Genomic DNA, 15,024 nt, shown 5'->3' with positions numbered 1-15,024 from the left:
GGTTAGAATGATGTGGGTCTTCTAGGGCTGAGTGAGTGGTTGGTTGAATAGTACAATCTAGCGGATAAAAATAATCAAAAAGTTAAATCTAACGGTGGAAAACTCGAATAGCACTAGATTCTTGGTATTATCGATAGTATCCCAGCCGGACTCGTAGATATATATACTCTCTTTAGCGATTACATACATGTATTATTTGGCTTGTAAATGTCAATATATATGCTTCTTATTGGAGCTTTCATTGGAAGTGTTTGTGAATTCTATGTTCTTATTACTTTGTTTAGTGATTTTTATATAATTAATCTTCACCATATACATGATTTTTTGTTTTTTAATTTTACAAAAATTTTAATATTACAGCTTAAATATATATATAATAATATGAATAAAATTTGTGTTACCAATATTCTCCACAGGAGCACACCCCATCCCTCATGTGATGAAAACAATTAGCGTCTCTTAAAACAATCACCCTCGCATACACCTTCGCCACGAGCTTGATCGCCACGTGGCAGTCCCCGCACACGCGCAGGTTCTTGTACACGCGTATCGGCGCGCCACGTGGCAGCTCCAGGAGCCCGAAGGCCACCGCGAGGCGCTCGCTGTGGTGCGCCAATCCCCGCTCCCTCCCCGCCGCGTCCTCGTCCTGCAGCGCCCAATCGGTGTCCGCCACGTACCCCTCCTCCTCCCTTATCCTCCCCATCATCTCCTCCACCCTCCGGTAGATCTCCGCCGTCCGTTCGTGGCCCCGCTCCCCCGCGCGGAACACGTGCGTCGCGGGCCCCACCCCCACCCAGCTGTACCCGGGCTCCTTGATCGCGCCACGTGCCCTCAGCAGCCCCCGGATCCTCGCCACGTCGTCCCACCGCCGCGCCCGGGAGTACAGGTTCGACAGCATGACGTACGGTACGGCGTCGGTGGGGTCCAGCCGAAACACCATCTCAGCCGCACGTTCCCCGAGCTCGACGTTCCGGTGCACCCGACACGCGCCGAGCAGCGCCTTCCACACCGTCGGATCCGGTCCGGTTCGCATCCGGCTCAGCAACTCCGCGGCCTCCTCGAGCCGACCGGACCGGCCGAGCAGGTCGACCATGCACGCGTAGTGGTCCGGTCCGGGGGTTATCCGGTACACCCGCTCCATCGAGTCGAAGTGAGCTCGACCGGCCCCGACCAAACCGGCGTGGCTGCACGCGAATAGCAGGCCGATGAACGTGACGTAATCCGGTCTACACCCGGTTCGGATCATGTCCTCGTAGACCGCGAGCGAGTCGCGGCCTCGACCGTTCTGGGCGTATCCGACGATCAGCGCCGTCCACGTGATGGGGCAGCGGCGGCGCATCGCGTCGAACACCGTTCGCGCGTCGTCGATGGACCCGGTCTTCGCGTACATGGAGACCAGGGAGTTGGCGACGGAGAGGAACGAGTCGAACCCGGTTCGCACCGCCGCGGAGTGGACCTGGCGCCCGAGGTCCAGCGCGGTGGACCCGGCGCACGAGCTTAAGACCGCGGCGGTGGCGAACTCGTCCGGTTCGACCCCGGTTCGGAGCATGGCGTAGTAGACCCCGAGCGCCGAGTCGTGGGAGCCGGACCGGGCGAGTCCCGTGAGGAGAGAGGTCCACGTCACCACGTCTCGGTGAGGCATATGATCGAACACCTTGTGGGCGCAGGTTACGGCGCCCAGTTTGGCGTACGCGTCGATGAGAGCGTTGGACACGTGTAGGTGGGATTGGAGCCCGGATCTAAGGATGAGGGAGTGGAGGGATCTCGCGGTGGGGGAGTTGGAGAGGAGTGCGGCGGAGTTGAGGGCGGGGGGGAGGGTGAACTCGTCGGGGACGAGGCCTCGCTGGCGCATTTCGACGAACGCGTCGAGGGCGTCGGGGAAGAGGCCGCGGCGCGAGAGCCCGGCGAGGAGGGCGTTCCAGGGGGCGGGGTCGCGGGGCGCGGGGGCGGAGTCGAGGACGCCGCGCGCGGCGGCGGGGTCGGGGCGGCGCGCGTAGAGGGCGACGAGGGAGGTGGTCACGAAGGGGCTCGAGAGGAGCCCGGCGCGGAGGGCGAGGGCGTGGAGTTGGAGGCCGGGGGACGGGGAGGGGTCGGGGGAAGAGTATGAGGCGGCGGACAGGGCGGCAGGGAGGGCGGAGTGGAGGTGGAGGTGGTGATCGGGGGCGGCGCCGCCGCGGAGGATGTGGCGGACGCGGTCGAATGCAGCGGCGAGGTCGGAGGAGGCGGTGGCGGGGCGGTGGCGCATTTGGTCGAGCAGGTAATGGGCATTGAGCTAAGGTGATTTGCTACAATAGTAGCAGGCTCGAGTTCTTAATAGTTGTATTAATACAAGCTCTACCAATACATATTAGACTAGGTATTTGCCTCTTAGGCTAGGTATATATATGATTTAATTTTAGCGGAATAAATTTAAAAACTTAGATATATTTGAAAGGAGAATATTTTTTAGAGGTATATAAAAAGTTTTTTTTTTTTAAGAAATGCTGATCTCCGGTCTACATGTTTTCGCTAGCAAATTAAATATTGGATGATATTGGTAAGCCGATTTGATATACTCATAAAATTTTGAAATCCACTAAACTCACTTTAGTAAATTACATGCAAAAACTTTTGTAGAAGTTTGGAGGCATATTTGTATAAGCAATTTATTAGTTTTGTATTTTTATAAAAATTGATTACGTCTGAAAAATAATAATTTTAGATTAGATTTAAATTTTTAGTAAACTGATAAAAATATTTTTATTTCTCTTTCCCTATCCTTTTTTTTCATTCGTTGTTCTCCTCCCTCTCTGTCTTCTTCCTTCTCGTTGTTTTTTTTTCTCTTTTCTTGTGGTTTCTCTTCTTCCTCTGCTGGCACCACGTCGACGCCGCGCTACTCTCTTCTACCTTACCCACACCTCCGTCGATGCTAGTGGCGGCGATGCTGGCTTGGATATGGTATGGATCATGGAAGTGAAGCTGTGACAGAGGGCGTGACTGTGGACGGTGATGGTGGTGAGGATACTTTCGCCATTTTTGCGGTACTAACTGTGACCATTTGGTTTGATGTGAAAAATTTGCGAATGGCGGGAAGGGAGAATGCGTCAAAAGGGGACAGTTGTTACAGCAGATGGCGAGGGAGGGGGTGCGATAGTAGAAAAAGATTCAGAAAATGAAAAAAAAAAGAAAGAATAATTTTTTTTTTTTCTCATACAAAGGATATCATGTGTTGTGGCCACTATCAGAAAAGCCGAAAGGAAAGAAGAAAAAAAAAAGAAGAGGTTGCACCGTTTGAAACTAATTTACACTATTTGAGGATAAATTACACTATTTAAAATTATTTGAAATTAAATTGTATCACATGTTTGAGACTAAGGTGTACTGTTTGAAGCTTAAATTGTATTATTTAAAATTTGAAACTGTGTGTTGATCAATGTGTTAAGCAAAAATTTTTGGAAAAGCGTGGTGTCTGTCGAGATAGCTCATGATATGTGCGCTGAACTTGAAGATAGATTTTTACAAGAAAATGGTCCTCACATATACGAAATTAGATGCGCCATCGCCAACACTTGTGAGGAGCAACACACAATTGTTGTTTTTTTTTAAAAAAAAATATAAAAACAAGCTTGGCGATAAATCGAACATATTTATCAACTTCTTATGCGATTGAATGAGGCCTTGGAAACTTCTATGGACACCATCATTTAGTAGGTCAGCGAGGTGTAGGTTCTCGGTTCATATCTCGCCTAATGTAAGAAAATACAAAAATTCTCCAGATGCATAAAGTCGGCAATATAAGCGCACACATCGCCGTAATTTTTCCAGGACTCGGCAAGTCGGCGCCGGCTTCACACGTTTGCCGAGTCCATCGCCCGAAACCGCCGAGTACATAAACAGCGCTGAAGCGAGAGCGGGAGCGAAATTTGATGCCCTCTCCTCCCTCGCTCTCACCGCTGCAGCTTCTCCGCATCCAAAAGTGCTTCCCCAACGCATGGAACCAGAAGCGCTTCCCCACTCCGCTTCCTCTCTCCCCTTCCCCACCGCCCACGCAGGAAACCGCTCTCCTCTCTCTCCTACGCTCCATCGAAGCCCTCTCCTTTGCGGGCCACCTCTCCGACGCCTTCGCCGCTTTCTCTCTCCTCCTACGCCGCTCTCCTCCCGCTTTCTCTCTCCTCCGCCCCGTCTCCTCCCTCCTCCGCGTCGCCGCTTCACAACGAGCCCTAATTCAAGGTGAGCAGCTCCACGCGCGCATCATCTCTCTAGGGTTCCAAACCCACCCAATTTTGGTCGCCAAACTCGTGTCCTTCTACTGCGAGCTTGGTTTGTTGAAGGAAGCTCGCGTCGTCGTCGAAGGAGCGAGGGATGCGCGAGCTGTGCCGTGGAATTTGTTGATTAGGGCTTGTAATCGCAGGGGGTTCTGGAAAGATGCCATTTTTAGCTACAAAATGATGTGCGAATTGGGCGTGGGGGCGGATGTGTTCACGTACCCGTCGGTCCTCAGGGCTTGTGGGGAAGTGTTTGATTTGAATTTGGGGAAAGTGATACATGGGTGTGTAAATAAAAGAGGTTTGGAGTGGGATTTGTATGTGTGGAATTCGCTGATTGGGATGTATGTGAAGTGCGAGGCGGTGGATGTTGCGAGGGAAGTGTTTGATGAAATGGGTGAGAGAGATGTTGTTACTTGGAATTGTATGATTTCTGGGTATGCATCAGAGGGGACGTGGGAGAAGGCTTTTGAGTTGCTACAACTGATGCCGGAGAATGTGCGAGTCAATACGATTACTTGGAACACTGTACTTGCGGGGAATTTGCAAATGGGTAATTATGTAGAGGTGATTAGACTGATCTCACAAATGGCAAATGATGGATTAAATGTTGATTACGTTACGCTTGTAATCGGTTTGAAAGCATGCTCTAGGGTTGAGAACGTGAAGGTTGGTAAGGAGATTCACGGATTGGCCATTCGTCTAGGTCTAAATGAGATTGAGAATATTACAAATGCTTTGATCACAATGTACTCCAAGAGTCGGAACACGAATCATGCTTACGTTTTATTTAGGATGAGTTTGTTTCGGAGTTTGGTGACTTGGAATGCCATGCTAACGGGATTTGGGCATATGGGCCGAGTAGAGGAGGCTTCTTTGCTGTTTAGGGAAATGATTTTTTCCTGTGTAAGGCTAAATTACGTAACTATCATAACTATGGTTTTGCTTAGTGCACATATAGAGAATTTAAGATATGGAAGTGGATTACATTGCTTTATAATCAAGCGAGGATTTGAGGGCTATCAATTAGTACAAAATTCTCTTGTAGACATGTACTCCAAATCAGGAAAGATGTCAGATGCCCGTAAGGTGTTCGGCATAATTAGGTTTCGTGATAAGATACCGTACACTTCATTAATTTTGGGTTATGGGAAATTAGGGCAGGGAATTACTTCACTGAAGCTATTTGATAAGATGGTCACCCATGGGATCGATCCAGATCACATCACAATGGTGGCTATCCTCGCATCATGTAGTCACTCTGGACTAGTAACTCAAGGTCAAATCCTATTTGAAAAGATGGTTACTGTATATGGGATTATACCTAAAGTAGAGCATTTCTCTTGCATGGTCGATTTGTACTGTCGAGCAGGTTTGTTAAAGAAGGCGGAAGAGATAATTGGTAAAATGCCGCTAAGGGCTAGTGCCGCTATGCTAGCGACACTTATTGAGGCTTGTCGTGTTCATGGGAACATTGAGATTGGGGAGCGCGCCGCAAAGAAGCTGTTAAATATGAGGTCGAATGATCCTAGTCACTATATATTGATTGGTAACTTCTATTCATATGCTAGATTTTGGCCGGAGCTAGCTATGGTCAAATCGGTTATGAGAGATATGGGTTTAAGGAACAGTCCTAGTTGTTCTTGGCTGGATAAGGAGTATGGTTTATGTAGATTCAAGTTAGATGATATGTTAACCCAACAGGAAAACAGCAACTTAATGCTCTTGGGAGTGTTGTCTGATCACATGAAAGATGATTGCTATGCTGCTGATGAAGAAAAGAAGTATGATGAGGCGGTTGGTGGATAGAAAAATATTGCAGTTCTATCAGTAATTATTTGGGAGTTATATACTTCTTTGTTTAAGATGGGTGACTAATGGATTGAAGCCGCAGAATGAATTGTTCATCTAAGATATAGTTTGTCTGGTTTGGCTTCTAGAAAAGCTTCTCTACTGTAGGAAACAGAAAAGTCTGGAGCTGTTTATGTGGAGGGCAACTAAAATGAACTTTTGGGCCACAAAATTAAAAAATCTAATTCGAAGCTTCTATTTCTGCTGTAGCCGAAAGCTGTCGAGATGATTTTTCAGTCAAAAGGCTATAGGGTTCTTCAAACATCTCTAGTCAAACAACCGTTCTAGAAAAGTTCCAGCCAAGCTAGATGGGCCCTACATGAGTTAGTATTGATGTAGGAGGTGGAGCTGGACAGAGAAAATTGCGGAGTCTAATTTCCTATGTAATTTGGAAGGTTAGAAGGCTGATGAAGTATTCTCTTATATGTTGTTCAGTTGGAATTCCTTTCCTCGTCTTGCAGCATTTGATTGTCTTTCTCTGCACAGGTCGGGACAATAACTGTTGAATGCATCTTCGTGGCACAGGACACATGCAAGCACCATCTTCCTCATGGTAAATTTTCAGACGAACTTCGTCAAGTTCAGGTCATACACTGATACTTTGATTCTAAGATGTTTAGTTTACTTTTAACATATTTACCTACTTTTGATGTTTGGTATGATAGGCATTATCATCTTCTTACTTTTGTATGTTTGAACTCTTAACAAGTTGTTTTCTCTCTTATAGATGTAAATTGATGCATCCCACTTAATTCATTTGGCATCTTGAATCAAATACTTCTATTAGTTACATCCAGCTTCTTCTGTGTTTACGCAAATAATTTGCTGCAAACCGTCAGTAAATGATTAGGTTGTTTCATCATGTGTACTAATAAACAACAAAATCTTCTATGTATGCACACCATTCATGATTAGTAGTACATTTGCCAATTCTCACAGCACCATTAAGGCTAAATTGGGTGCTTCTTCAAAGCTAGGCGGTTACGTATTTTGTATGCATAAGATGCCTGTCACTGTAAATATGGCACTACTTAAAGTCGTCTTTGCAGTTCTTCGGCGAAAATTTGGGAAGATATTCTATTTACCTCTTCTTTGCACTCACACAATTTTTAATTTCACTCGGAATAGTGGTATCATTCTTTACTAATCAAAATAAAACCTAGCTTGTCATTCCTTCTCAAAACTCACATTACTTGTACTTCTTAACAGCTTCTGAGCATCTGTATTATCAGATTACATGAGGCTACATCCTAACATCGTACGCAACGAATATGCTCTCCTTGTTTTCAGTTTCGAGGCCTCTTCATTCCTTTCCTCCTCCATGAACTCCAGGTTCTGTAACATCAACTTTGAAACTTTCACTAGGATCGATCAATTTGTGACCAGGAGTTGGTTAATTATGCAACTTTAGGACTACAACTTGAAGTTTTGCCTTTGATTTCCAGTATGATCCTGAAAAGTTCATTCGAATGTGCACAAAATTTGAATCGAATTTTGTTCACCTGCAGGCTCATGGAGTAGATTCCATCTTTGAATATTGCACTAAATTTCGGATGATTGATAAATTCAGATGTAAAGTTTCACTGTAATGGTTTGATGGATCACATCAGTTCTATAGTTGAACAGTAATCGTAATTCTTTCTCTCTCTACTCTCCCCCAAAATAAACAGGTATGTCTCAGAAAAGTTTCATTTTATACTGAACAAAACAACAATAAATATAAATTCTTCTTTTCTATAAAAAAACATTTTTGTAAAAAGAAGTTATTTTTAGTAGTTTTGTTTGAAAACCAAACACCGGGTTGTTGTAATTTACTAAAAGGCTCAATTACGCTGTACTACACTATAAAATAGTACAAGGTAACAAATAAGAATAAATCTAAAATATATACTGCATTAGTGCATGGATTGATATGCAACTAATAGTTCAATAGTATCTTTTAAAAAAAGAAAAAATTGTGTACCGTAGCAAATGGAAAAGATCCTTAAATAGAGTATAGTAGAGTATAATAAGAAATACTTAGGATTCCTCACTTTAAAGAGTATCCTAATAGGTTATAGATATGTTGGCGTATACATGTGGGGGGATTAGTATTTAGAATTAGGATAATATGATGATGTTTAAATTTTGTGATTAATAATTTAGGGTAATAATGATATGGGTTGTTATATTATCAACAATATTTTAGCGCTGGAGTATAATTAAGCTATTTTAGCATTCAAAATTATCTGAAGGTAAATGGGCTTTTAAGCACCGTTACATATATATATAAATGAAAGAAGCAACGTGACCCCGCACGAATATTGATGTCAGCTCCTCTACTTCCCATCAGACGACCCACCACCTCCCTCTCCCGCCTCCTCGAATCCATTCCCCCTCTCCCGACGCCGACGCCGACGACAACCACGTCGCCAATCTCAGATCCTCCTTCGCCCAACCCTAACCCTAACCCTAAACTACCCCCCGATCTCCTCCCCCTCTTCTCCTCCCTCCTCATCCACCCTTCCCTACCCCACCTCTCCGCCGCCTTCTCCGCCCTCTCCCTCCTCCGCCACCACCGCCTCGCCTCCCCGCTCCTCCTCCTCCACCCCATCTCCTCCCTCCTCCACTGCGCCTCCGCCATTAACGCCCTCCCCGAAGGTCTCCAGCTCCACGCTCTCACCCTCTCCCTCGGTCTCCACCCCCACCCCTCCCTCGTCCCCCGCCTCACCTCCTTCTACGCCGCCCATGGCCTACTCTCCTCCGCCCACGCCGTCGCCGCCTCCGCCTCCGCCACCGGGTACGTCCTCCCTTGGAACCTCCTCATCTCCTCCTACCTCCGCCACGGCCTCTCCTCCCACGCCCTCGCCGCGTTCAACGAGATGCTCCGCAGGGGCGTCTCCCCCGACCGCTTCACCTACCCCTCCGCCCTTAGGGCCTGCGCCGAGCTCTCCGACTTGGAGTCGGGGAGGGAGATCCACCGCCGCATCGAGGTCGAGGGCGACGCGCACTTAGGGGTCAACGTGTTCGCGCACAACGCCCTCATCGCCATGTACGCGAAGTGCGGTGACCTAGGCGCCGCACGCAAGGTGTTCGACGAAATGCCCCAGAGGGACATAGTGTCGTGGAACACCATAATCTCCGCCTATGCGGCGGACGCCACGTGGTACGAGGCGTTCGTGCTCTTCGACCGCATGCGGACGCTGGGGTTGGAGCTCAACTCCGTGACGTGGAACACCATCGCCAGTGGGTACATCCACACTGGCGATTTTGCGAGGGCCCTGAGATTGATCTCTCAGATGATGTTTAGTGGGTCGGATTTGGATTTCGTTACGTTCGTCATCGGTTTGAATGCGTGTTCGCGGGCAGGGTCGCTGCGGTCGGGGAGGGAGCTCCACGGCGCTGCGATCCGGGCTCGGTGCGATGGGCTCGAGACCGTGCGCAATGCGCTGATAACTATGTACTCCCGGTGCGGTGACCCGGACCAGGCGCATGTGCTGTTTCGCTTTTCCGGACCGCGTGGTTTGGTCACCTGGAACGCCATGATCGCGGCGTTTGCGGTTGCGGACCGGGCGGAGGGCGCCGCCTCTGTGTTTGCTGAGCTGGCCCGGTCGGGCCTGCGCCCGAATTACGTCACCGTCGTTACCTACCTCGCGCTGTGCGCCCGTGTGGCAAACCTGCAGCACGGGCGCGAGCTGCACTGCTACATAGTGAAGGAGGAAGGGTTTGAGGGCTACCGGTTGCTGTGGAACTCGCTGGTCGACATGTACGCAAAGTCCGGGAGGATCTCAACCGCCCGTCGGGTGTTCAACGCGATGAACAACCGCGATGAGGTTTCCTACACCTCGCTGATCGCTGGTTATGGAATACAAGGTGAGGGGCCTGCTGCGCTGGGACTGTTCGATGAAATGGTCGAGAGAAACATTAGGCCCGACCATGTCAGCTTGGTGGCCGTTCTCTCTGCGTGTAGTCACTCGGGGCTTGTTTCGGACGGCGAAAAGCTCTTTCGGAGAATGGTTGAGGAGTATAAGATCCGGCCGCGAATGGAGCACTACTCTTGCATGGTGGATCTATTCGCGAGGGCGGGTTTATTGAAGAAGGCGGAGGCGATGCTTGAGCAGGCGCCGCTCCTTCCGACCGCCGCCATGTGGGCGGCGCTTGTGGCGGCTTCTCAGGTGTACGGAGATGCGGAGATCGGGTTAAAGGCGGCGAATAGGCTTCTAGAGATGGGTACCGAGAATTCAGGGCATTACATCTTGATTGCGAACTTGTACGCAGCCCGTGGGTGTTGGGAGGAGCTCGCGAAAGTGAGGATGAGGATGAGAGATATGGGGGTGAGGAAGGCGCCCGGGTTGGCGTGGGCGGATATCGGTAACGGGTTCCACCCATTTGCAGTGGGGGATAGGTCGAACCCCCTCGCGCCGGAGATCTATGAGGTGCTCGACGAATTGTCCGAACAGATGAGAGATGTGGGGCGAGATGGCGACGATTTCTTGGGATTTTTTGATGAATTTTAAAGAGCGGGGGCAGAATTTGACTTTGTCACAGCAGTAGGGTTGCTCTTGTACGATACGAAAAATTGTGCGACAGAGACAAGATTTTAGACTTGTCTTTGTATGATTGGTGGCAAAGAATGGGCAGAGAATATTTTAGATTTTGGAGACTCGCTTTGTGGGGGAGAAATAAATGTTATCATATGTTTATTTCATAAATCACAGCCCCCAACATGTTTTATTTCATTACCTGTGCACCTGCTCTGAAAGGAATATGTTAGAACAAGTGTTTAGAACATAAGATAGAACAAAAATAAATAAATAAATAAATAAATAAATAAATGAAGATATGCACGTAAAATAGCAAGCAATATATTCATATTTGAATAAGAGAATTTCGATAAGAAATATACCTATTCAAGTAGGGTAACTATTTGGCTATAAAATATACAAATTAGATTTTGACACAATGAAAATGGCCTATTCTTTAACTCCTTTATAATAACAGCAATTTTTTTTTTTTTTTTTTTTTTTTCAGAGATAGGTAGCACGCTAGCCACTTCGTTTATTTCATTTAGAAATAAACTTAGCTGAAAATGTGAATCAACTAGAATTCGAACTTGGGTCTCGGATACCAACCATCAAGCCCTTTGCCACTTGCTCTAGGGACGGTCGGTATAATAACAGCAATTGTTCTCTACTGTTCAGTGCTTGTTTGATCTAGCTTCTGGTTGATTCGACTTACAGTAATACGTGGGAGGCTCACAAAAGAGATAGATAAGCTGTTGAAGGCAAATCTATTATATTATTTTTTTTAAAGTAGTATTTATTCAAACAATACTTTTTAAAATATTACTGCACCGTGCTTGTGTTGGCGCCGCCCAACACACTCTTTTTCAGGCTTCTAGTGATGGTTCTAATGGGCCTGGCCCTCAATATGCCATAATGATGATGGGCAAAAATTTTCCAAATCATAACATAGGAGTAACTCACCTTGTAAGGAGAATGGGTGGAATTGAGTAAGAATACTTTTAGAGGTACGACTTCTTGATACTTCTACCTTGTTCTTTGATTATGGCTTCTCTGAATCGATGATCGATACTGCTGACATCATGCACATCTCATAAAATTCCTAAAAGCTAAACTTTATAATTTTTTAATACTATTTACCTAATGATCAAGTGATTTGAAGTACACTTTATGTATATCGTTGAGACCATTTGAACAATATGTAAAAAATATTTAAAAATTACGAAATGAAGATTATATTTAACGGTATCTATCATCAATTCGGATGCCCTGTTATCTAATATGATGTGGAAGTACTAAGAGACATGGTATTTTCGAAAGTGTTCTATCTCAACTCATTGCGCGGGTGATATCCTCGGGATGCATAAGAAGATAGAAAAAGTTGCATGGTTATAAATGTGGAAAAGCTCTTCAAACCTAATGAAGGAACCCTAGTCTTCTCCAACAATTATGACCACCACTGTAGTTACACCCCTCAGTACACAAAAAAAAAAAAGAAAAAAAGAAAAAAAAAAAGATAACAAAACCAATAGCCATGCAAGGGGTTGGGTGGAGTGGTTCCAACTTAAAATATTACAGTAAAAAGTGATGAATTGGACATAATATAGAGCCCAATTGGTGGATTTGGATGTACTATCCATCACACCACTAACCTTGGTCCCTAAGACACAAAAAGTTATCCCCTAGGCCTGGTTCACCACTTAATCTGCGGGCCACATGATGCCGTCTCTCTCATTATCTATCGCTTGTTTGGCTTTAGTTCTGCTTCTACTTTTAGCTTTAGTTATTCCTATAGCAAAAAAAAAAACAAAAACAAAACAAAGAGATTACTATACCAATTCAGATCTCTTGATTCTGCTGTACGGAGTTCGTATGATTCTTCTGATAACACTTTTTTAGATAGTATTTTATCAGATAACACTATACTTTTCACTTTACAGTAATACCAAGTGAGTCGCCGCTTTGTTTTTTGCAGATGAATACGGTGCACGGCTAATGGATTGGACTAGGTCTAGGCAGTAATTTTCCCTGTGGACAGGCTCTCTATTTAATTTTAGACAAATACTTTTCCAATAACCCCAATCATGTGTTCTTTTCAAAAAGACATTACTAAAACGGTACGAGGATTATGATTTGGTAAGATTTCGTGCACTTTATGGGATGCACATATATCTTGTAAAATAAAGTAGCATCATTTGATGAGATTGATGATGAGGCATGCTTTAATTTCTTTGCATCCAACATTTATATGCACACACACAACAACAACAAGTATATGTTTCTGATAAATAGTTAGCACGCTATTCGTTTCGTTTATTTCATTTAGAAATAAACTTAGTTGCAAATGTAAATCAACTAGGATTCGAACTTGAGATCTCGAGTATCAACCACCAAGTCCTTTGCCACTTGCTCTAGGGACGGTCGGTAACAACAAGTATATGTTATTCTAAATTTGATACATAAAAGAAAAAGGAGTGTGAAAAACATGGGGAGACCCCCTCAACTATAGATCGTTTTGAAATAGCCTCCTGGATTATATATTTTTTTCCTCAATTGAGTTGAAATTTCGTTAATTTTTTCTGCGATCTCTTGTTCTCGGAAGTAAGTTTTGTTACTAATTGATAATCGACGGCTAAGGAGGTGTTTGCTTCGGCGTAAAACAAACTGAAAAATTATTTTCAATATAAAAAATACTTTTTCGCTTGTTTGGTTCGACGTAAACTATTTTTCTATAAAAATATTTTTACAGATTTGGAAAAAATTAAAATTTTCGTTTTTTGCTGTTTTTCAGCGGAAAACGAAAACTCAAACTATGTAAAATTTTTTCATTCATTTTTTTTCCACCAAACTAAACAAAGGTGAATTTTTTTTTTTCTTTCAACCAAACAAATGTTGATGAAAAATATTTTGTTTTCCTACAAAGTAAACAATACAAAACGTAAAAAAAAATTTCCACTAGAAATATTTCTTTTCGCAAAAAATTATTTTTCACGATTTTACATTGAACCAATTGAACCCTCCTAATGGAATCATTAACTTTAATAATTTTTTTTAGTAAAATGGCATAAGAATTCAAATTAAAATTTAGAAAAAATAAATAAAAAAAAGTGCCAACAGAAAAAGAAAGAAAAAGTTAATGGCCTGTCTCAAGAGACTGTGTGATAGGCCTCTTTGCTTTGCTTGGGGGCATTATCAAGAAGCTTGCTTAAGCTATTCTTTTGTTTCCACACCTTCTTTTGTTCTTCTTTTTTTTTTTTTTCCCCTTTTTTTATTTGTTTCTTTTTATGGCACATTAGAACTTCACTATCCCATACATAGTGAAGGTATATTCTTAGTCCTTGATGTGACAAAAAAGCCTTGCCTCCTCACTAACTCACAAATAAGTAATATTCACCGACCGACCATCCCCAGAATAAGTGACAAATGCCTTTGTGGTTGGTACTCGAGGTTTCAAATTCGAATCCTAATTAATTCACATTTTCAACTAAGTTTATTTTAAATAAAATAAACGAAGCAAATAGCGTGCTACCTATCTCTCTCTCTAAAAAAAAAAGAGTAATATTCACCAAGCCTCTATCTAACACACACTCTTCTTCAAATTTGCTTTACAATTGATTTTCATCTATCCTCATACTAGATTTTACTTTGGCAACATTGAAAACTAAAACTACCTGATCTTTGCAACTAAAATAAGGAAGCTGAGTAGCATTAAAAAAAAAAAATGAAAATAGTCACTGATTTATCAACACATTTCGTGCTAAGTGAGTCGCGTTCGCACATAACTGTTTTTCTTCTTTTTTGCAAATATTGAGTAATGATATCAATTACTCTACCAAGACTTAGTTTGGCATTGAGATGTATCTAACGCTATTAGATAAAATGGAGTTGAGAAAAAGTATATTGGGTATGATTCTGCGTTTTCCAGTGGGACCACAGAAAATATATCGTAACCGACTAATTGCAATATGCGAAACGCAATATTACGTACGGAAACAAACATGGCATTTTCCTATCGTTGTTTCTCACCGCACGTAACGCAATCTCCCCGCAATCTCAAACGAAGCCTAAGTCTAGTTATTGACGAGAAAATTTCATAATATTTTCTTTTTAAATTATTTTAAGGGAACTAATGCACTATGTAGAATATATATATATAGAGTAGGGCTACTATACTCTTATGAGTAGTGGACCCTTACTACTCATAAGTTGTTTTCGATGATAGAGCTTCCGAATCGACGATCAACTCCGTTAAATATGATCTAGAGTATTTGAAACTTCTAGAAAATAAATTTCGTAATTTTTCGAAATCATAATAAAGTCCATCAAGCGGGCATAAAATGAACGGTCAAAATCGAACGACGTCCTAAAAATGGATGATCGGATCCCTCAATTTAAGATCGGAGTTATTGATCTTTATCTAGGTAGTG

General features: G+C 44.0%; 3 protein-coding genes across 11 annotated transcripts; 2 read left to right on the top strand and 1 right to left on the bottom strand.

Moving 5' to 3' along the window:
* Positions 28-3,142, bottom strand: LOC109710233 (putative pentatricopeptide repeat-containing protein At5g52630). Its single transcript, XM_020232733.1, has one exon. It carries the CDS (start codon positions 2,243-2,245, stop codon positions 398-400), a length of 1,848 nt encoding a protein of 615 aa, XP_020088322.1. The 5' UTR covers positions 2,246-3,142; the 3' UTR covers positions 28-397.
* On the top strand, positions 3,821-12,737 carry LOC109710231 (pentatricopeptide repeat-containing protein At1g71490-like). Of its 9 annotated transcripts, none has more exons than XM_020232724.1 (4): positions 3,821-6,490; positions 6,582-6,680; positions 7,305-7,765; positions 12,573-12,737. In XM_020232724.1, the coding sequence occupies exon 1, from the start codon at positions 3,906-3,908 to the stop codon at positions 6,051-6,053; it is 2,148 nt and encodes a 715-aa protein (XP_020088313.1). In that variant the 5' UTR covers positions 3,821-3,905; the 3' UTR covers positions 6,054-6,490; positions 6,582-6,680; positions 7,305-7,765; positions 12,573-12,737. The 9 variants fall into 9 exon arrangements, with proteins under 9 accessions (XP_020088313.1, XP_020088321.1, XP_020088316.1 ...); XM_020232732.1 differs by lacking the exon at positions 12,573-12,737 and having other exon boundaries at positions 6,582-6,648; positions 7,386-7,427; positions 7,604-7,742; XM_020232727.1 differs by lacking the exon at positions 12,573-12,737 and having other exon boundaries at positions 6,582-6,648; positions 7,305-7,427; positions 7,604-7,742.
* Positions 8,402-10,813, top strand: LOC109710342 (pentatricopeptide repeat-containing protein At1g71490-like). The gene has a single exon (XM_020232854.1). The coding sequence runs from the start codon at positions 8,402-8,404 to the stop codon at positions 10,589-10,591; it is 2,190 nt and encodes a 729-aa protein (XP_020088443.1). The 3' UTR covers positions 10,592-10,813.

Source organism: Ananas comosus, linkage group 5 (assembly GCF_001540865.1).
Source record: "Ananas comosus cultivar F153 linkage group 5, ASM154086v1, whole genome shotgun sequence".
Classification (NCBI taxonomy): domain Eukaryota; kingdom Viridiplantae; phylum Streptophyta; class Magnoliopsida; order Poales; family Bromeliaceae; genus Ananas; species Ananas comosus.
The sequence above is the reverse complement of the archived record's forward strand: the minus strand, read 5'-3'. Positions and strand labels throughout refer to the sequence as shown.

What these genes read in the sequence shown, in the direction of transcription:
- LOC109710233 (XM_020232733.1), bottom strand. Translation starts at nt 2,245, where the DNA reads ATGCGCCACCGCCCCGCCACCGCCTCCTCCGACCTCGCCGCTGCATTC.
- LOC109710231 (XM_020232724.1), top strand. Translation starts at nt 3,906, where the DNA reads ATGCCCTCTCCTCCCTCGCTCTCACCGCTGCAGCTTCTCCGCATCCAA.
- LOC109710342 (XM_020232854.1), top strand. Translation starts at nt 8,402, where the DNA reads ATGTCAGCTCCTCTACTTCCCATCAGACGACCCACCACCTCCCTCTCC.